The 22,450-nt window shown below is 38.7% G+C and overlaps 1 protein-coding gene across 6 annotated transcripts in view; it reads right to left on the reverse strand.

Moving 5' to 3' along the window:
* The window catches only part of gbf1 (golgi brefeldin A resistant guanine nucleotide exchange factor 1), a 96,207-nt gene that overhangs the window by 35,986 nt on the left and 37,771 nt on the right, over window positions 1-22,450 (reverse strand). For all 6 annotated transcript variants that reach the window (XM_019882086.1, XM_019882091.1, XM_019882090.1 and 3 more), the window contains 5 exons: window positions 17,546-17,677; window positions 9,495-9,613; window positions 9,052-9,160; window positions 8,875-8,935; window positions 4,592-4,646 (listed from right to left, as the gene is read on the reverse strand). In XM_019882086.1, the coding sequence (XP_019737645.1) occupies window positions 4,592-4,646; window positions 8,875-8,935; window positions 9,052-9,160; window positions 9,495-9,613; window positions 17,546-17,677 (476 nt within the window). The remainder of the gene's footprint in view (window positions 1-4,591; window positions 4,647-8,874; window positions 8,936-9,051; window positions 9,161-9,494; window positions 9,614-17,545; window positions 17,678-22,450) is intronic.

A 22,450-nucleotide genomic window follows, 5' to 3' on the forward strand; every position in this document is an offset into this window, starting at 1 on the left:
TACATTTAATATAATACATTTAAATACCAGCTAAAGAAAGGGGGAAGTTAATTGTCAACATTAACAAGACACCCTCACCGAAACTGCTGACATCTTGCCTTGCAAAAGTTTGTGTTTTTATGGGTTTGTGTAATTGTTGGTTACTTGTGTCTCTAATGTACCTTTTAGCTTAATAGTCGTTTTTAGTCAATGTATTGTTATATTTTTGGAAACATGTAATTTTAGCATATTTTTCTTCAATGTATCAGTGATAATTTTACAGTTTAATCCCAGCGAGTCCCAGGGACTCGCTGATCAGAAAAGTATGAGTCCCATTAGGCATTTAGAGAGTCCCAAATTTCGAATTCTGAAATGGTCTACTTATTCAATTGCATATGATAATAACACAAACAACAACACTATACATTGATCATAGGTTTATTTCTTATAAAGAAATGCTGCAAAAATTTTTAAATTAATTCAGGTATACAAGATTTGCTGAGAAATAGGTTCTTATTTCATCCCATGGTTCAGTCTTTGAGTTCATAAATTCTCCTCTCTTTACTCTCCTTCCAATGATGCAAGACTTTCTCAAAGTCAACTTATCGCAAAAAACTATCCAACTTTAGCTGCTTCCTCTGTGATATCTCCGCAATAAACTTTCGCAACACTTGTTCGCAACACTTGTTTTAACGTTCCACAACTTGGCAATCGTCTGCTTTCCGCGAGGTTAAAGGCCGATCTCGCCAATCTCGTCTCGCGAGAACGGAAATCTCGTCATGCGAGATTACTTATCACGAGATCGAAACAACAATGGCGGCGATCGTCCAACTGCGACACTGCGTTGCTGGAAAAAAAGATGTACCGTAATTTTTTTTTTTGTTTTTCTTTTGACTGAGAAATTACTTGCGTCCCAAAAACGCACATTACTGTATTTGGAATTGTGCGTCCCGCGGGAAAATTATGCGTCTAGGACGCGGGACGCAGAGGTAACGTGATGACTGATGTATTATGTATTTTACCCCTAGTCTTTTAGCATGACATTTACCATCTGTGTAGGGACTGCAAACGAAAAATAGCCTTCTTGGTAACTCTGGCATATTTACAGAAATGATTATTAATATGTACTGCCCCTGATATAAATACAATAAAAAAATAAAAAAAACAACTAAGGTCTTTCAGTTGACAGTGCAATTATGGACACTAACCAAACCAGACAGAATATGTCTTCAAGGCACAGATTTAAAGGTACAGGAACATTTCTGCTGCTTTGAAGGTCCCTACAAGCACTCCAACATCAGAAAATGAAAAACAAGTTGTCAAAACTGAGTGATAAAAGGGGAAGACCTTTAATCAGAGAGATGGCCCTTAGACCAATGGGCACACTTTTAGTGCCCCCGTGTTCCTCTGTGCACAGAAGAGAAACTTCCAAAAGGACAACCATCTCAGCAGCAATCCACTCGTTATGGCCTATATGGACACTCAAAAAATGAGTGCTGTTGTGAAGAAAAAGAAAAAAAAAAAAAAAGACTGAACTCTTTGGTCCGAATGCCAGACATTTATGCTTGAAGGAAACCGAGTACCTAGCCATTAACATCCTACAGAGAAGCAGGTGGTAGGAGCCTCATGCTGTGAGGATGTTTGACAGTTGTAGGAACTGGAGACTCGTTGGAATTAAAGAGAAGATCCCCTCAGCGAAGTGCAAAGACATCCTGATGAAAACATGCTCCAGAGCGATTTTGATTCAGACTGGGGCGATATTATATAGATCTTTCAGCAGGACAGCCGTATAAATAATCAGTGGCTGTGCATCATACTCTCATTCAAGCTGATGTATCTTGAGAGGAAAGAAAAATTAGTAAAACTTTCCAAAGAGCCGTGTTAAGCTCATGGCATCATATTCAAAAAAAGAGTTGAGGCTGTATGTACTGAGAAAACGCTCTGAGTACTCATGTGAAATGCAATCGCTTTGTTTTTTTTACATTTTTTTTCCTAATACTGTAAATTTAAGAATAAAATATATTTTGCAAGAGGAACGTAATGTATTCGATTTTGGAAAAAAGGCTGGAACATAAACAAGAGCTGTGAACACTTTTTGGATGCACATATACAATATGGTGAGAAAAGTGGGGGTTCTAAATGCAGCACTGGGTTGAGAACGATTGGCCGAAAAAAATAAAGGAATGTGCAAACCAGGAAGGTAGGTTGACTAGACAGACAGGCAGACCATGCAAACCAATAAGTGTGGAATAGCTGCAAACAACAATTTTTAAATGACCCTTTTCTGCAGGATTCGCCAAATCTATTTATTTATTTAAAAACCTCGAGGAACAAGATTTAAGATCTACAGTAATTGTAGAAAACTTTTAAGACACCATGAGATTTGTTGCTTTATCAATGCTGTCATGACCATACAGAAAAAGAATGCCAATAAATAGCGCAAAGACTTCCACCAAAGCTAAAGTTGCTCACGTGGATATTAGGCACGGGCTGATATTAGATTATGATGGTACAATAACCAGGGTTTTTCCTATGTTCAAAAATTGCAGGGCAGCCGCCTCCAGCTAATTTTGTGCCGCCCCCAGCCAGGTCGATTGATACTGGTCGACACAGCGTTAAGTTCTGGCTGTGCTGATCTCGTGATTGTTGTCCCTCTGCGGCAGTGACGTATTTTAACTGCAGTTGCAGCGTTGCACCACTATGGAGGCACTATATCAACGTCTGTGCACAGAAAAGACCTGAAGCAACTACCGTGGAAGGAACAAATCAAATCGTGTTTTTTTTTTTTTTTTTCCTTGCTAGTCGGTGCTATCGCTGTCCTGATTTTCCCTAGCGGATGGTTCAAACAGGTGAATATTGTCTGGTTGTTTTGCATCCAAGCATGTTGATTTCTAGCGTTGCAGATATGGCAAGCAAAATCAGCCGCTCGAGAGGAGAAAAGCCGAGTCCAGAGCAGAGGAATTAAGGCAACAGGCAGTTAAAATGTAATAATTCATAGTGGGGACAACATGTGGAAATTTGGTCTGAAACACTGGTGATAGTGAGGGCCAATATGCAGGACAGGACGAGTCGGTGAGGCAAGGCTACCTAAATCTCTTTCCAATTAGGAGCATCACAACACAAAGTTAATGTATACATAATTACGACCTTCTTTTTTTATTCCTCTTTCCATATCGTCTTTAAAAACACACGAGCCAGTGGCTTTGACAAGCAGTGGCTAAATAAATGTACCTGGCTCAGGCATACTGAGGAAGGTACGCACTGTTATGTAGATGGTAGTACCAAAAAACACTCAATTTATAATAAGGTTCCAAAAACTAAAATAATAATAATGTAATTTAGATAGTTGAAGAATTTTTTTTTTTTTTAATTTTAAACAGAGGACACTGCGGGTCCTATCGAAGCACATATGGACATGGACCACAAAGCGCTTGAAGGAATGTCTATGAGTGTCTCAAACAAAAGTGACCCCTTTAACAGAAAGCTGATGAAATTAACAATACAAACAATATACAATTGCTTTCTTGACTGACTTTAGTGTGTTTCAAAAAGTTGACGAATTTGCAAGTGGCCCTTTCAACCATTTTTCTGTATGCGACCCTCAAACGAAAATGTTTGACACCACTGTTCTAGAGTGCGGTGCCCACTGTCAGAAAGTTTGGTCTCAGGCGCAGGTCTTGGGTCTCGCAACGGAATAATGACCAAAAACACCCAAGATTAAAACACGCAAGAAGGACAAAGAAACTATTCTGAAGTGGCCTTCTATGACCCTAATCTAAACCCGACAGAACATCCATGGAAGACGCTGAAACATGCTGTCTGTTGAAAGTGGCCTTAAAACCTGAGACAACTAGAGCAGTTTCTTCATGCAGATTGGGAAATCAATAAACTGAAGCATCTAATTCAAGGCCAGTAATTGTCAACTTTTTGAAAACTATTGCTGAGTATAACACAAAAGCAAGTTGTTGATTCTCTGTTATTTATTGACACTTAAAAGACGGAATTTGTCAACAATCAACTATTGTTTTAACCATCACTTAATCATGATGATCATGGCTAGTTGATGACAAAACAGCATTATTTTATTGCCTATAATGTGCAGTTGCACTCAAGACCTTGTTTTAAATTAGATTCATTTGCAAAGTTACACAGTAGATTTCCACGAACTACCATGAATTACTCAACAACTCATATAAGAGGGGGTCAGTATTTACTTAAAGTGGCTATCTATTGAAATGCTGTGCATTTGGCAACTAATGTAATTTACAATGAGGCTAGAAAACTTTTGAGTGCAACTGGACATGTAAATGTTATAGTTAGTAAAGTAGGTAATGCTACTGCAACATTAACCAGGGGTGGTAATAATTGATTTCACTACGTACATGGGAAGTTACGACATCCACGCAGACCTCCACTGAAGCACTATTATACAGTGTTCACTATTCGATTTAAAAAAATAAAAAGAATGGACTAACACCAAATTCATTCTATATTCTAATCATGCGGAATCAAGGAAATAAAGACGTGTGAAAAACATTCACATGTGCAAAAATAAACAACATACCAGAGGTTAAGAACAAGCAGATCAGATACTCATTCAACCTCTAATTACCTTCTTCATGCTGGCACCAGCGTAACTTTTGGCCTCCTCCTTGAATTGGGGAAGTCTGTAAGAAAAGGAAACAAAAACAAATTTGGTCAGGGATCAGGATTGTACCTTGTCAAATTACCTTGCCAAATTGTACAGTTTGGTGCGACTGCTAACATTCTAAAATTGATCAAATTCGAGGAATCATATTCTCAGTGTTCACGCTGCATGGTATATGTTTTATAGACTCGAGATCTTGGGCGGGGAGGGGGGGGGCAATAAATCTGCCTAAATTTAATAAATGTAAAGACTGATTTACAACTACAAAAACAGGCACAAACTTGATTGCTAATGCACAGACGAAAGCTGATCTACTAACCAGACACAATATTGGGTCTGCCAAAATTAATAATATGGCTATACGGTTCATTATGTGCATTGTGGAAGATCCAAAATATTAATCTAGGACATGCAACGTGATTTATGAAACCTGGGGGAAATTGCAATGGCTCATTTTGCACCGGGTCTGAAAAGCAGGTGCAGCTGTGCCAGCCTCTGAGAATTTTCGTGCGTCTCTGTAATTTGATTTCAGTGCTGGGATTACTGGGATTGATGTCATGCTAATTTAAAATATGAGTGTGTATCTTCATTCCATGGCAATGAATCTTGCTAAAGCGAACAGTAACTAAAGTTGGACAGTCACAGTAAAAGTAAAGCTTAGTTTGTAAAAAAAATTGCTTAACCATTGAGTCGCTCAACTCTACTGGTGTTAGTTATGTTTATCTATGTTTATGTTTATCACGGTAATCTCTGACCCTGATGTGACCAATCTATCAAATTTGGCAACCAGGTATCCTGTGTGCAAGCATTAGCTACACCCTCAGAACATACATTTTCTAATTCTGGGCACACTGTCGGCCAGAGGCAGCCATGTCTGTATTTTGAGAAAGTATCTTGTTTTTTTTTTGGGTTTTTTTTTTTTTGGGGGGGGGGGGTCCACGAAAAACCTTCATTGAGCAGGTGCTCTTCAGTATGTAGTGTAGCAGGGAGCATTGGAGACGGACGGACCAGTCATTTGTTTGCAACTTTTCTTTTGCTAATGATTTGCGGTTTATTTTTCTAACAAGAAAACTGCTTTGACAAAATTATGGGAGTGACAGAATCCTTGTATGTAACTGTTTGTCTTCCATCACTTCAAACTTTTTTTTTTTTTGCTTGTGCTGCTCACCCACATTTTTCATGGTGAAAACTATCAAAGCTAGCATAAATTCAAAGCTCTCTTAACTATGTCAGTGGCAATCTCGACCTCTTCACACCTGTTGCCAACATCGCGCACCAACAGTTAGTGAGAAAACAATTTAGCACTAGCTATTTGCAATTTTAGTAAAAGATCGCAATCCAGGTAGATCAAACACAATCCACCAGCCAAGCGTATAACCTGTTAGAGGGGACGTAATTTAGTGACCACGAATTGTGATCCTTCTAAATCGGGCGATTTTGTGAGCCAATATATCATGCCAAGCATAAATACATTAGCAGTATAACTAGAATACATTAGCAGATAAATGATTAATTAGCGGTAAGGAAAACAAACTAAAAACAGGTTTAAAAAAAAAAAAAAACTGACAAAAGAAATCAGTATGGCCTTTTCCGAAATATAAATGCATACAATCAATTCTGAAGGAATGTAGACCATGCTGTAAGCCACTTAGAAGCCAATAACATGGTGGGAATCTCAACATTCCCTGCTTAAGTCTCCAACAAACTTCTCATAAGATGGTGAGCAATGTCATCAAAGTGTGTGTGTACGTGCGCGAGTCTCCGTGCGTCTCTACAATTTTGTGGACTTTAAGGATTTACTAGAAAATGAGATGTCACCAGCAATCACATGCACAAATATAAAAAAAAGAAAAATAGAAAAAGAAAAAAAAAGAAAAACAGGAGAGACCAGCACCCCCTGACATTAACTGTGATAATAGAGAGTTGCCTCACAAGCATGATTATTGGATGAGCTGTGGGTCCAACAGATTTACATGCTAATACTCTTATAATCCAAGAGTGTTGTCAAACAGACCAACAGCATTGCTCATTGAGGGCTCCAGTTCACTCACATCTCTATTATCCACCATCTGTGGTCTGGAGGCTGGTGGAGATTGATACTGGTCGACACAGCGTTAAGTTCTGGCTGTGCTGATCTCGTGATTGTTGTCCCTCTGCGGCAGTGACGTATTTTAACTGCAGTTGCAGCGTTGCACCACTATAAAAACAGGAGAGACCAGCACCCCCTGACATTAACTGTGATAATAGAGAGTTGCCTCACAAGCATGATTATTGGATGAGCTGTGGGTCCAACAGATTAACATGCTAATACTCTTATAATCCAAGAGTGTTGTCAAACAGACCAACAGCATTGCTCATTGAGGGCTCCAGTTCACTCACATCTCTATTATCCACCATCTGTGGTCTGGAGGCTGGTGGAGTTTGAACAATGAAAAGTAATATTCGTGTGTGCATTTGAGAAAAAGAAAAAAGATCAAAAACATTGAACAGAAATTTTTCGATGAAAAAAAGGGCGGAAAGCCACAGGTGCTGAACCACAACTTTGTAGGGGTCAACTGGACTTCATTTAAGAACTAAATGGAAAAAAAACAACTGGCAACCGCAACAAGCTTTGCTCTATTTATAAAGAGAACCCCACACATCATTTAGCATTATCGCAAAAGGCAATATGTGTATTGAAAGCCAAAACTGAATTATAACTGCCCCGACAACAAATACATAGTTATTGCTGGAAATGCGTTTCATGTCTATGAGTACATACCAAAAAAGTTTCATTCATTTATATATATATATATATATATAGAGAGAGAGAGAGAGAGAGAGAGAGAGAGAGAGAGAGAGAGAGAGAGAGAGATAGATATACAGATAGAGTGAGTTGAAGCATTTCATTGGCTCTGTTCTTCATTTGTACTTTCGAGATGTAAAACATCTGGCATAGTTAACCACGTGAAGGGCAGTCTGCAATTGTGTGTTTCCATTTGTGTATTGTGCATTATTACAATGCAATTGATTCCATGTTAATTCTCCATTCCTTCCATTTTCTGCACCACTTATTCTCATGATGGTTTCAGGCAAGATGGGAGTTTTCAGTTTTACCCAAAGGTATTAAGTTTTATATTCCATTTAAAATTTTGAGATTGATGTTTGTAAGAATTTGCCAATGTGAATAAAATGTGTTCCAAATCATTCTAAGTTTTTTTAAACACAAGACACCACCTGCTGACGAAAGTGAGGAGTGACAATTACGTAGTCATCATTTACAGGCAGGTGAAAATTCAATTGGGATGATGTACAATTATGCAGGAATACTCTTCAGCATCCACGTTGGTTAAGTATTTGTGGATAAAGTCAGCAACCAAGAAAGAATGTTTATTTACACCAATAATGCTTTGACAAATAAACATTTTATATTGTAGATCAAATATGTTGTCCTTATACAGGAAGAAAAACAGCAGATAAAAAAATGCTTTTAATTATGATGGCTATACATTATTCGTCATCAAAAGTGTTTCAATTATCCATTGAAAGTGAAGTGATAAAAGAACTGACAATGGTCAAATTCAGGCTTCAATAAATGTTACTTCTCACACCAGCTGAGGAGCCATAATATACTTTGGCCCAAACACCAAGCAAAACATAGATGGCTGTAATTTATATTTACATTTGAATATAAAATAATAGAATATAAATACCATTCTAATATGATTGGTGTTCGAAAGGAAAACTACTTTCACCAACAGTTACATGTCTCTGAACCCTGAAAACATAATCCTTGTATATTTTTTACAGTTATTATACAACACTGAGCTATGTATACAATGAAACCAAAGACCAAAACCTGTTTTCAGGCCCAAGCACAAAAAAACAAATGTTTTCAACAAATAACTATAATAGTTTTTGGAAATACTGTAATGTAAAATAATATTGCTTGAACGCGTCCTCAGGTGCCTTTGCAGAACGTTTAGTCGACATTGTGGGGTATGTATGCACAAAGACAAGGTGCGGAGACTGTTCACGTTGGTCAGTGCCTTAGCCAATCAGGATGCAGAACGCAATTTACTGTTTAAAAGCATTAAAAAAACTGCACTAAAAAAATCCGTGAAACAGCGAAGCCGCGGAAGGTGAACCGCGTTAGAGCGAGAGATCACTGTCTATGAAAAACTGTACTTAAATGTGATACAGACAAAAACTTTACCGGAACAAATTTGAAGGGCATAGCTGAAGACGAGTTTGTTATGTCTATTTACCTGGAAAACAGTAGCTGCACCATATCAACAAGGGTGTGTTCAGCTGATTTTCTGAGTAGCTCTGTGTGCACAGGAAAATAAAAATAATAAGTTTGATGTAAAACTATGACAGAAATAAACAAACCTCAAGAATGAATACAAGTAAAAGGCAAAAAAATGCGAGGTTGGGTGACGAACCACTTAGCCGCATTTCAAAGCAGATTCGGAAGCAGGACTGCATGATCTCACAAACGGACTCATTGGTCAGATGGGCTCCAACTGGTGTCAGCAGCAGTGTCCTCAAGACCTGAAAGAGGATCATAAGCTTCGGCATGATGTGTCATTGTCTGTCATGTGCATCTTTTAACTTCAATCAATTATCTGAAAATGCCTTGCATAAATTAAGTATGCTTTTCATCATCCGCATACAAAATAAAATCAAACAATCCACATGCAGCAAAATAAAATCAAACAATCCACAAGCAACAAAATAAAATCAAACAATCCACATGCAACAAAATAAAATCATGAAAATATGATGAAATAGAACTACAGGGAAACTGTGAATACAATGCTCCGCTTTCTAAAAATGTGTAAAATCCGCTTATTCTCTGTTGTGATGTCCAGCGGGTGTTACGTACTTGCAGAATTTTCATAAGGACCACTTCATCACTGGCAGGGTCTGTTCCGACAAATCTGGCGTGTGTTACAGCGTCTGCCATGTTCTCTATGGCCTCAGCTGCACCTTCATGGTTAGCATCTGCAAATACGAAAATAATCAGGTTAATGTAACTGAAGCAAGTTGAACTGAAGCAAGTTGAGGTGATTAAAAGTGCACTGGATTTCAATTAATTGTACAAGTAGTATTCGAGTGAGGAGAGAGGAGCGTCAGTGAGGAGTGCGGATGTGTATTTGGCATTGAGAGTCGGCACTTGGAATTGAAGCGGATCTAAATGGGACAGGAGAATTGAACCACCCTATTTGTCAATGTACCCTACAGGTTCTTGTTTACTTTCAAACTGATTTTGTAGCAGAAGTGTGTAATGTCATGCACGCTGTGATCATGACTTCTCTGATCCACTGGTGCAACGAGACTTTGATTCTCTCTTCTTTCATCTGTAACTGCTTCAAACAGCAAGGCATATGTAGGAATAATTCAGACTGAATTACTGTATGGTAATACTGTGTAAATTTTATCTTATGTGTTAAATATTATGTGAAGCGCTTTGTGACAGCTGCAGCTGTTGTGAAAGCACTAGAAAAATAAAGATGTATGATATTGTATAAGTACCGTATCTATAAAGTGAAAGTTTCAGCGACAATGATTAAAAACAAGTGATAGTCACTCAGACACAAACCATATTTGCGCTTTATCTAACACCTACCAAACAAAGTAGCACATATCTCGTTACCCACCTATGAGTACAGTAGTCAAAATATTAGGGGTGTCACAATTTGGATTTTTTTTCATTTCGATGGAAATTACTACAAAATCACTTACATGTAGCCCATCTTTTTGAAATAAGATTTACTGTAAAAAAATTTATTAATAAAACCAATGATCGGAGACAAGGCTAGTGTAAAACTGGCATAAGTCTCTGTCATAAAAAGAAAACAATAAAATCGAGAATGAAATAGAATCGTGACCCTAATATCGAAAATCAAATTGAATCAAGAATTTGAAAAAAATATATAACAACACAGTAAGTTGTACAGCATTTGCTTCAATTCATTTTTCATGATTTTGCTCCCCACAACATGAGACCAGATGCGGCCTTTTGTGAGAGGGACACATGGACAAATTGACAGGCGGCGCAACGGGTGGTGTTTTGGAAATCTGAGTGACTAGCAAGCTCTCTGCCAGCCTGTTTTTCATTACCATCACCCTTGAAAACAGCAATTCATTACTAATAAGCAAGGGTAAAGAGATGAGCATATTGTGAGCATAGATGGAAAGACTGATAATAAAGGATCTTTTTTAAAGTAAAGCTACAATGCAGCCTGTCTATTTGTGTAATGCAGAATGTAGAAATGATGGAAATAAGTGTCTGACATTTCTTTAAAAAAAAATGCAGAAAATGTTTTTTGAAATTGATTGGTATTAAGGCAGGCAATCACCCCCTGCAAGGAGACCAGAGCAACAACAATAGAAATGAGACAGCAAAAACCTTCACTGAATGAAGGAAGTACGTAGGAGTGTAGTTTAAATCAGACCAGCAGCAATATAAAGCAGTTGGAATGCTGCATAGCATGTGCCACATTGGTCAGGCATGAGTTGAGAAAAAGTACATCTTTTCTGCTAACCAGAAGATGGCAGTGTTTGACAAGGCTCAGATTTCAATGATTTTCTATGACAGAAATACTGATTTTATTTTGGTGCAGATACGAATAGGTAATAGGTTGAGGTTGACAGCCTTCTGCTGGATTAAATCCTCTGTAACTATATGGCACATTGAGAATGAGCCTTTTTGTATTTCAAATACAATATTGAAATTACTTTTCATTAGTTATACAGTATGATGGATAGTGCGAATAAAGTGGTTGCCCAACGTCAAGTTTTCAAATTTTCCTCATGCACCTTGTGTTCTTAACAGAACAGCAACAGCTTTAAACAATAAAATGAAAGGGAATCTGTCTGTTGTGGAGAACTGACGTCAGGTAAAATTGAACTGCATGATTCAGTGCAGTTCAACAGAGCTGTAACCTGGAACTCTGTTTGTTGCCTTATTCTTAAGCATTATCTTAATAATTTCTGCCATCTATTGAATTGGATTTCAATATATTGTAACATTGTGCGTTGCGAAAATAAAAATGAATCAAAAGACGCAACATTTATCACCTTGAATTTATGAAAGTAATTGCATATTGATTTCATCGACAATATACTGTACAAACACAATTCCAATGAAGTTGGGACCTTATGTTGAAAAAAAAAATAAAAACAGAAAACTGTGCAAATCATGTTCAACTTATAATTATTTGAATACACTATAAATACAAGATATTTACTGTATTTTCCGCACTACAAGGCGCACTGGATTATGAGGCGCACCTTCAATAAATGGCCTACAGTATTTTGTAATTGTTTTCATATATTGGACGCACTGGATTATAAAACGCAATCTACACTGCATCCACTAGATGGAGCTACGCTCCTTCCGTTCGACTCGAGAGGCGTTCATGACCGCCTCCGAAAAAAACGTAAATTAACGATTACTTCAATGAAACTACGAAAATTGAAAATAATTTCCTTGAGCATAGCTCCAACAGAACGATCAGATGTCAGTAAAATGTAGGAAACTGGACTGTCTCAGAAGTGTTTGTTATTTATTCCTTTGTTGTGCACTGTCTTCACAAACGAGGAAATCACAAAATGAATTCTGTAGGGGGGCTATAGAATTTATTTTGTGATTTCCTTGCTTGATTTTCTCTTTAGATGTATTATTTTCAATTTTCGTAATTTCATTGAACATTAGTTAACGTTTTTCGGAGGCGGTCATGAACACCTCTCGAGTTGAACGGAAGAAGAGAAGACACGGAGACGGACAAAGACGTACCTGTGTTTGTTGAGACTGTGAAAACCATTAATAAAGTGTGCGTATTAAAAAAACAACACCACAGCTCTCCTTTTTTCGGAGCTGCAACAAAAACTTATTTAATAAAGCAGCGACACAGTTCACTGAACGAACAGCAAGTTATAACATTGGAAGTATGTCTCCAGCAAGGAGCCATCTTGGGGTCGACATGTTACCATAATGATCATACACAAGGCGCATCGGATTAATTAAATAATCAATAAATACGAATTTTATGGCTGCAACACGTAATAAACCTGGTACTGGGTCATGCTAACCAGCTCAGGCCACCTCGCCTTGTTTCCGCGGAAATTCAGCTTCGGCTTCTTGACTTTCTGGAGTTTGTCTTAAATTGTCTCATGGCTGCTCAATTGCCATGTTCCTCCGCATAACTAATCGCTTCAAGTTTGAACTGTGCTTTGTCGGCATGTCTCTTCATAGGTGCCTTTTTCCAAGGTTCGAAGCTGTTTTGACCAATGCACGTACCGACATTATATCTGCCTATTGGTGGGCATGCCTTTCATGCCCACCCTTCCCCTTTAATGTCCGCATGCTGTCCTCGGTTACGTCCACATTTCCTCTATTTCAACAGCATGCCTGCATAACATCAGATAGTCAAGCGGAGCGCTCATCGAAGTCACACAGCAACATTCACAAATTTTTTAACTGTGCGTAGAATAGGTGCCCGCATTATTAGGCGCCCAGTCCATTTTGGAAAAAATTTAAGACTTAAGTGCACCCTACAGTCGTGAATGTACGGTAATTCAATAAGGACACCAATTGTTGAAGCTTTGTGGATGGAATTCTTTCCAATTCTTGCTAGCTGTACAGCTTCAGCTGTTCAAAAATCCGGTGTCTCTGGTGTCGTATTTTACGCCTAATGCACCACACCTTTTCATTGGGAGACAGGTCTGGACTGCAGGCAGGCCAGTCAAGTACCCGCACTCTTTTACTACAAAGCCACGCTGTTGTAATCCGTGCAGAATGAGGTTTAGCATTGTCTTATTTAAAAAAAAAAAAAAAAAAAAAAAAAAAAACAGGGGCGTCCACGGAAATTACATTGCTTGGATGGCAGCATGTGTTTCTTCAAAACTTGTATGTCCCTTTCACCATTAAGGGTGGCTTCACAGATGTGTCAGTCACCCATGCTTATTTACACTATCACCGCTCCATACCATCACAGATGCTGGCTTTTGAACTTTGCATCCACAGCAGTCAGGATGACTCTTTTCCTCTTTAGCCTGGAGGATACGACATCCACAATTTCCCAGAGAAGCCGGCAGTGTTTCTGGGTGTTGTTGATGAACAGCTTTTGTTTTGTACAGTAGAGTTTTAAATTGCAGATGTAGCGCCAAACTGTATTTATGCCATTGTTTTTCTGAAGTGTTCCACCTTGACACGATGTCGGTTTTGGATGCAGTGCCACTTGACAACACTGAATATGCATATTTTCAACGATGTGAAGTCATGCAGTTCAAGTCATAGTAAAGTATTTTGTAAGTTTCACCCAAGCAAAACGCAAGTTTGAAAAATCGCAACTCGGGTTTAACTCTAATCAAGTCATGTGACTCAAGTACTCCGCCTCTACAAAATGTGGGAGTTCATGTTGGGATTCATGGTTGCCTTCATTAATCCGTAGTTGAGTACCAGCATCAATCATGCTGCCCTTGACCAAGACACTCCAACCACCATGTTTGACTCAAATTTGGCTTCGTGCTCCTCAACTGGTCACTCCCAAACACAACTGACACCATCTGAATGGAACAATAAGTTTCTTGGTCTCATTAGACCACAGATTCCAGAAATCAATTTCTTTAAGTCTGATTGTTTTGAGCAAATTGATTGAGGCTTTCTTGTGCATCATCTTTAGCAGAGTCTTGCATCTGGGGAGAGAACCATACAACACCTTTTGATGCAGTGTCGAACACATGGTCTGAGCACAGACAAATTCACCCCCCCCCTTTTCACTCTTTGCATCAATTCTAGCAACCCTAACCCTAACCTTGGGGTGGTTGTTCTGTTCAATTGCGTTCTAATGTCATGTCATGACTGGGATTTGAACCATCGTTACTGTGTGAAAGACACCAACTCACTGCATTGCTCGGCTGCAAGGTAATGTGTTTTCATTGACCATCACTGTTTCGAATCTAGTTACCTCACCATCACAATTCGAAATGGTGTTTGTAGACTTGATCTCATGTTAAGATGGGCAACAGTTGGATAAGGAAAGTCATTTGTGCTGAACTGCAAGAATGCTAAACTTAGCTTAGCATGGCACGTCTCTGGTCAACACCTCGCTTGTAGAGAGATCCAGTGTGAGTTAACAAGAATTCTTGTGGGAAATTGTTTCAGAAATCACCGAAAATAAATTACAGGCCAATGTAATGCACATCTGTGGCTCCAGCGGGTTGTGGGAGGACTCATTACCGCTGAGATGCGCTCTTAATAGGCATCCCATGGCAGTAATGGAATTCTTGGTGTAGTGCCAGGGGGGCAGCAAGTGAGTGTGACAGTCGCGACTCGATCTCCTTTAGTGTTCAATTTTAGTTTGGATCTTTTGCTGCAATGTTTTTTTGTTTGTTTTTTTCAAACAAGTCATCTCGGGCTATAGGAGAAGCCTAAACGGCCACAAGAAGCACTTGACCAGGTGATTGATTGATTGATAGATAGATAAAGAGAGAGAGAGAGAGAGAGAGAGAGAGAGAGAGAGAGAGAGAGAGAGAGAGAGAGAGAGAGAGAGAACTACACCATTGCCTGGTGTGATATGAAAATATTTCATTAGAATAGTGTTAAAAGATCAAACTTGGCAAACTAAATTGTTACTTGTAGATGCACGTTATCGTTAGCAAACAGTTAACAACAAAAATCAACTGGGCAGTGTGTGCATGGTGATGGTTACGATTATTTGAGTAATCAATGGAATATAATCAAGAGAAGAATCAATTCTGAAAAGATTTGTTTGTGACCAACTTCCGAATCCAACTAGGGATGGGACCATTGCAAAAAAATGACAGTTGGCCACTCAACCCACCCGCACAATAGGCAATTTATCATAAGGACTCCTTGCAAATTGAACTGTGTGAGTGTGTATCACATTCTGAAGCTCCTCATACAATTTGTCATACCTTTTTTTTAATCCATAATAAAATGGCGTGTCATTCAAGGAGGACGCAGATTGCGAACAGAAAGACATGGATGAGAATAAAGATGAAAAAATGGGCATATTTTGAAAGGTGGGGCTTGCTCCCATTCATTTGAATGTAACCAGTGCGGTACATACGCTGCTCACATATATTTTTAACACAAGCTTTGCTATTTCATCCACAGGTCCATATGAAATTATAAATATGTATCATAATTGTTGTAAAACAAGATAATGGTAATTTATATAATGTATTTCTATCGCTTAGAGGTGTGTGGTGTGCAGATGTGTCCCGCTTTCTTATAACCCAGAAATTGATTTTATTTTTTCTTGTGTGAAAGATTCTGTGCATTTTGATTGACTATAATTGGAGACATCACCACATGCAACTTTGATTCAACCTTTGAATCTATGCAAAAACAGCAGCCAGGACTCAGTCACTTGTTAAATGTGACAGAAACCCGCACAAGGTGTGAGAGTTCAGTGGAGTTCCGCCGCACACTAACCAATTCTCTGAAACTGCTACATAGTCTTGGCTGCTGTCCCGCAGCTCAGTTCCAGGGTGTTGGCAATCTTCTTACAGCTTTGGGCACAATTATGTAAAGACTTGTTTTTTGGGAGTGAAAAAGTGGGAGCGAAAATTTGAAAAAAGACCAAAATGAACACACCTGCTCCCTGTACATGTACATACCAGACACTTTGCCACACGAACGAGTCACATGACACTGGGGATGGAAAATGGCTAATTGGGCCCTAACCTAGGGGTGTAGTTTAGTTGCCAGCGTTTTATACTTAAATGGTTGTGAATTTAGTCGGGACAGTAAATTTACGCACTATAATACGAGCTATAAAACATTGTTTATTTGATATGTGTGTGTGTGTGTGTGTGTGTGTGTGTGTTTTTGTGTGTGTGTGTGTGTGTGTGTGTGACACACACACACACACACACACACACACACACACCTTTTTTTCCAAGATGGCCCCGAATAGGCAGCCGACGGCAAGTGCTCTTCAAGAGAATTGCTTTTTTTGTTGTTTTTGTCTTTTGTTTTGTCACAGGGTTTTTGGTCAGGGTTTTTTGGCCGCGACATTCGGCAAAGGAGAAGAATCTGTGCTTGGTGGTTGCGCCTTCTCGGCAGCACACGTGTACCAGCACTGAATTTGATTGGGAGGAATGTCGGCGCCATTTGACTGTCGGTGCTGGACAGACCCAGGGCACTTGTGTTGTTTGCGCCTATAATGGACAGCATTTGTCACAGCCCTGTTTTGTTCAGCGGAAATGTCGGCGCTGTTGGACAATCTGCGTTGGTGCGGCTGCATGAATGGCTGCTGAAGTTGAGGATGACAAGAGAGGAGTGTATTTGGAACTGAGAGTCACTGCTTGGAATTGAAACGGATTTACATGGGCCGGAGAAGTGAACCAATCTCTTTTTTTCATCAATGGACGCTACAGCTTCTTGTTTACTTTGAAACTTAGCTTGTAGCCGACGTGTGCACATTTTGAGCAGGACGTCTCTGATTTACTGGTGAAAGGACACTTTGATTCTCTCCTCTTTCATCTAGAACTGCTTTCAAACAACAAAGCGTATGAGGGAAAGTGGTTAAGATTGCACGAGCGTCTGTGTTTTTTATGTTATGGGTTGTGTTTACTATTTTACTTTATGTTAACTGTTTTGTTAAGAGCTTTGTTACAGCTGCAGCTGTTGTGAAAGTGGCATATAAATCAGGATGTATTGTATTGTATTGATATTGTAACGTGTCCTTTCTTCAGTACCACCTCATAAAAAAGGTAAACTAATGAAATATTTACAAAAATATGAGAAAATGTGAGGGATGTGCTTGTGCAATACTTTAAGTACATGCATGTCTTTTGAAAATGAACAGTCAATAATTGCATGTGTAAATGTGTAATTCCACACAGAGTACTGTGGGCGATGAGTGTGTCAAATTTGTAGAAAGACGGGTAAGCTCTTACCTATTAAGCCATATGACAAGAACTTGTTGACAGAGGTAAGGGCAAGGCCTGTGATTGGTCCAGTGGTATCCTCCGAGCGGACAACTTCAAGGAATGGCCGTAGGAATACATTGGGTTCAACATCTGACAGTTCTGCAAATAAGGAAAAAGACAGATCAGACATGTAATCAATCAATGAGGTAAAAAATAAATAAAAAAGATTATACATTTCGAATATTTTTCAACACTATAGGAAAAATGAAAAAAAAAATTCACACTACAATCCAGGACTTAAAAGTCTTATTTAATCTTAAAATAAGATAAGAAAACCTGTGAACAATAATGCTAATGTGAAAACACTGGGTAAAACCCGACCAGAGTGCACAACACAGCACATCGTCACGTAATCTCTTTCATAGGGCAGCAAATTTTGCTGGGTATTCCACTCCGGGAAACCACCTTCAAGAATTTTTCACGGGAACATTCCAAGAGAGAGTGGGGTCATGGGGGGTTAGGCAAAAAATAAAAAAGGGTTAAAAAAAAACAAAAGGCAAAGTTAGTGGAGTCATGCACGCCATAGTGAAACACTGAGTACATGCCCTTGCAATACCATGTAGATCATGGCTCCAGTCCAGGCATAGAAAAACAACTTGGGCATCAAAAGAGCTGCAGTGAGAGCCCAACTAATTTCTAAAACTGCACATGTGACCACCATGAATAAGCGTCTGATATCCAATAGCCCTGTGGCTTTGTTTAGAAATAAAATATGGAATCATTTGGAAACTCAAAGAGACTTTATCTGCCGCCAAGGTCACTTTAAGGCTCCCTTACTTTCAAAGGCAAACCTATTACTTTCTGCTTTATTGAATATTTTTTCACCTGGTGTTTTATTTCGGGGTAAATCTGAGAGCTTTGAGCAGTCACAGTTTTTTTTGGAGGGGGAGTAGTGAGGGGTTAACCGAGTGTAAATTTAGAACCAAGCAAAAAAAAAAAGTTCACTGTAAGAGTGTTTGCATAATGCTGCAACCAGACCAATGTACACTCGATTCATTTAGTAGACTGAAAAGATATGAATAGAGATTAATTGTTCACTGTATCTATTACTCATTGATAAAAGGAGTTTGAGTGTTGCCTTATGTTTCGATGCGGGGGGGGGGATGTAGTATTTGTGGAAGCCGGGTGCCCAAATGAATCTGTCAATAGATCCTGATGAAGACTTCTTCAGAGGTGATCACCCAATAAGTGCTCTAGCTTCTTTCCTAAAGACCAGATTGGAAAACTAAATTGTGCTGTATTGATCTGGATGGCCATCAGTGCACACGGTGCTGACTGAAGCCACGTGTCAATGGCCATCACCAATCTGAAATAAAGCCCAAATACAGACTTGGTATTTCAGGGTGAAACAACCACCCAAAAGCCAAATGACCTCTACATTCAATTGACAACAACGAACAAGAAAATAAGCAACTGAGGAGTAAAGCAGGCAGGCGTAAATGTGCAGCACATGTTGACATCATTTGCGTTTGCTCATTTAGGCCAAACAGAACATGAGCTGAAATTGCTATAAAACCAAAGTTGTAAAATATTGGTTGTGTACAGACTCTGATTGACCGTGAGCCTAATCCTCTCAAGCTCTCACCCAGCGAGAGCCCCATCTTTCTGCTCTGAGTATCCAGCCATGTGTGGATTACTACTCCAAATGACCCCAGCAAAAAGAAAAGGTGCGGGGGTGAACCTCAAACCCCCAGGAGAGCACCTCGGGATGAAGCTGGCTTACTGCAGAAACAGAAGCTCTCTTTAACACATGCACATCTATTGGCACTGGAGCAGAAAAGGCTTAGAACAGAGGGAGAAGAAAACAGCAGATGAAACTGAGCAGGAGACAAACATTGTTGTCCAGACAATGACGAAAAGAACTGAACATCAGAAATGGAGTACAAACAATACCCACGGTGTACCAAACCTTCCAACTATAAAACTAATAATTATTTCCATCTGGAGCCTCAACAGATTATATTGTAAGGCAATCTAAGCAGAGTCAAGAGTTATACAAACAGGGCAGTCTTAGGCCGAATCACAGTATTGAAGAGTAGAGCAAGTACATCAAAAGCAGAGTAGGATTACATTGTAACTCTCCTTGACGTGAAAATGAGTAATATCTTCATCTCACAAGTTCAATTTAAGGTGGGTTTAGATTTCTGCCTTTATCTATTTAGGCTGGAGTTTCTGTAAAGGCTATTTCAACTGATTTAAGTTTACATTTGAACTTACCTATGTATTTGACGAAACCACTGCTTTTTTTTCTTTTCATTAAGTGAAACATATTGTTTCTCAAGCTAACAATGTGTCAAGATTTCCCCAAAATGACAATCTCAAGATTTCCCCAAAGGCCACTCAACCAGGTTACAAAACCAAGAATGAAAAAAAAAATATGATAGCTGCTGGAGAAATGTAATCGTAGGTGTGGGGAAATAAATTGCCTATTTGGGGAATGCTTTTGTGTGATATCTTAAATTAATAAATTATGCTACCTCTTTTTTAATGCTCAAAAGAAAACAAATTTAACAAAGCTATTCATATATTATTTGGCCCTAATATCCAAATTCAAAATGTAATTTTAAAAGTATAAAAATTTTAAAAACAGTCCTATGTTTGGTTGTTGTTAATAATAATGTTTAACACACTTAGAATGACTTAGCACTTTTTTTGTTTTGTTTTGTACACTTGCATGAGAGAAAACCAACATCCTCCATAGCAGTAAAATGACAAATAGACATCATTCACAAAATACATACCAAATATTTCACTGAAAATGTTCTTTTTCTACCACCTAAGGTACAATGCAATGTGTGAGTGACAGAGATGGAAAAAATATATAAATATAAATTTTACACCCAATTAATAACACAGACAAGAAGCACAAAAGAGACAACACCCCAAAAAAAATTGGGTGTAGCCTACCAGAAGTGGTTGATGTTTATTTCAGCACTTGATTTTCTCATGATGAACAGTGTTATTTCTGAAGTGCTAACTTACAGCACTGTGATTTAAGTGTCTCTTAATTATTTTTTATTATCCGAAGCAAGTTCAGCGTTGAGTACTTGTATTGCTCAGAAAAATGTTCTGTTTTTGATATGTTAACCTAAGCACTTTTTATGAACCTGATGTTCTATTTTTATTTTGTAATTATTTGGAGATTTACAATAACAAACAAAACGGTGATATTCACCCTGGTGGTCGAAACTAAAGGTTGCAGGTAGGACTTGGGACTAGTCTCAACTACAGCAGCAAGTGAATGACTAGCACTGCATCTGTTCAAGTCTGTTCACGAACAATGAAAGACTTTCTATTGACACTTTTTTGTCTTTTGATCTGCCTCAATAATGTAATGAATTAAAAATGAAAATAGGGGTTTTCTCAGCACTTTTTAAATTAGATTAAAATAGATTAATTAGATCAATTAATTACAGATAATAATTAATCTGACTATTTTTTTTAATTGCTTTATAGCCCTAATTCAAGCACTCCACATAGTAAGTACGGCAAGAGCAAAGAAAAAGCAGCAGGCAAAGGAAGGGCTGATTTTGTCATTGATGGCGCAGTGGTCCAAAACCAACACTGATGGCTATTGATTTAGACCTGTTTGCGGCTAAAATTAGGTCAGACTCTTCGTTGCAGGTGCCGAGGTTGCTGATACTGAGAAGAAATGTGACACCAATCAGGTCAACAAAGCAAAGCAAATCTAGAGAGAAAACTCCTATGCTCACTTGTTGAAAAAAGTCTTCTATACCTTCATTGAAACTATACAGACCATTGGAAACGAATGAACTGTTTTTAGCGATGTTCAAGCAGCAGCATGAGTGGTTGGCACAACCACCTCACAGTTCTGAGGGTGGGGGTTCAAAACTCAGCTCCGACCTTCCTTTCATATTCATGTTCTCCCTGTGCTTGCATGGGCTCTCTGCACGTACTCTGTGGTCCTCCCACATTGTTAAAAACATGTTTCTCATGACAAATTCATCTGCAGGCGTAAATGAGAGTGTTTTTCTTTATACGTGCTGTGATTACCTCTTGCAAGTCAGCTGAGACAGGAGTGAGGATCAGCGGTACAGCGAATGGATGGATGGAGCAATAGGAGGCTCAAAAGTTCTGGTTGGCTGTGAAATGGTGAGCTGAAATGTGTTTCATATTGCAGAAACGATGATCTTTTGTTATTGTGTAAGGTATTGAGTTTTATTTTTTTTTTGCAGTTTGGGATAATATATAGTTTCTGAACAGATCTTGATAAACAACTCAAGGAAAAAGTGTTTATTTGAGCTAGAGGGTGGCACGGGATCCTCACGCGTTCACATGGTCTTAATGTTACCACCTCTGCTTCAGTTTGAGCCAGGAAAAACCAGTGGCGGACCCTGAGGGCCAGCAAGGCCTTCTCTGCTGGCCTAAACATTCTCAGAAAAGTAAATTTACTTTTCTGAGAAGAACATAAATTTGTTATTTTATTTTCATAAATATGTTAACAAAATTATTCTCTGTATTCTTTACGTCATATTATTTCCACTTAGTTGAGTGGCTTTCAATGTTATTTTAAATAACATTGAAAGCCACTCGAAAAATAACTTATTTATTATGGTAGAGTTTTTAACCAATCATATTCAATCTAGCTTGTGTTGCCAGGTTAATTAAACTTGCTCGGGGCCTTCAGATTAAACAGAGCAGGCCCCTGTGCGCTGTAAATGAACGGGCATCGTCAGGTTTCAATAGCCAATCAGATCACGAGTCTGAGACTCGAGATCTATATCCTGTATCCTGACTTGTTCTCGTCTGCCTACTAGGGCTAGCTAGAGGGCCTTACGTCGAGACTGGCCGTGCGCGTTCGGTGATTGGATTAGCGCCTTTTCTGTTTCCTGAGAATTGTATCCTGACTTG

This window comes from Hippocampus comes, unplaced genomic scaffold, assembly GCF_001891065.2.
Source record: "Hippocampus comes isolate QL1 unplaced genomic scaffold, H_comes_QL1_v1.1 scaffold36, whole genome shotgun sequence".
Classification (NCBI taxonomy): domain Eukaryota; kingdom Metazoa; phylum Chordata; class Actinopteri; order Syngnathiformes; family Syngnathidae; genus Hippocampus; species Hippocampus comes.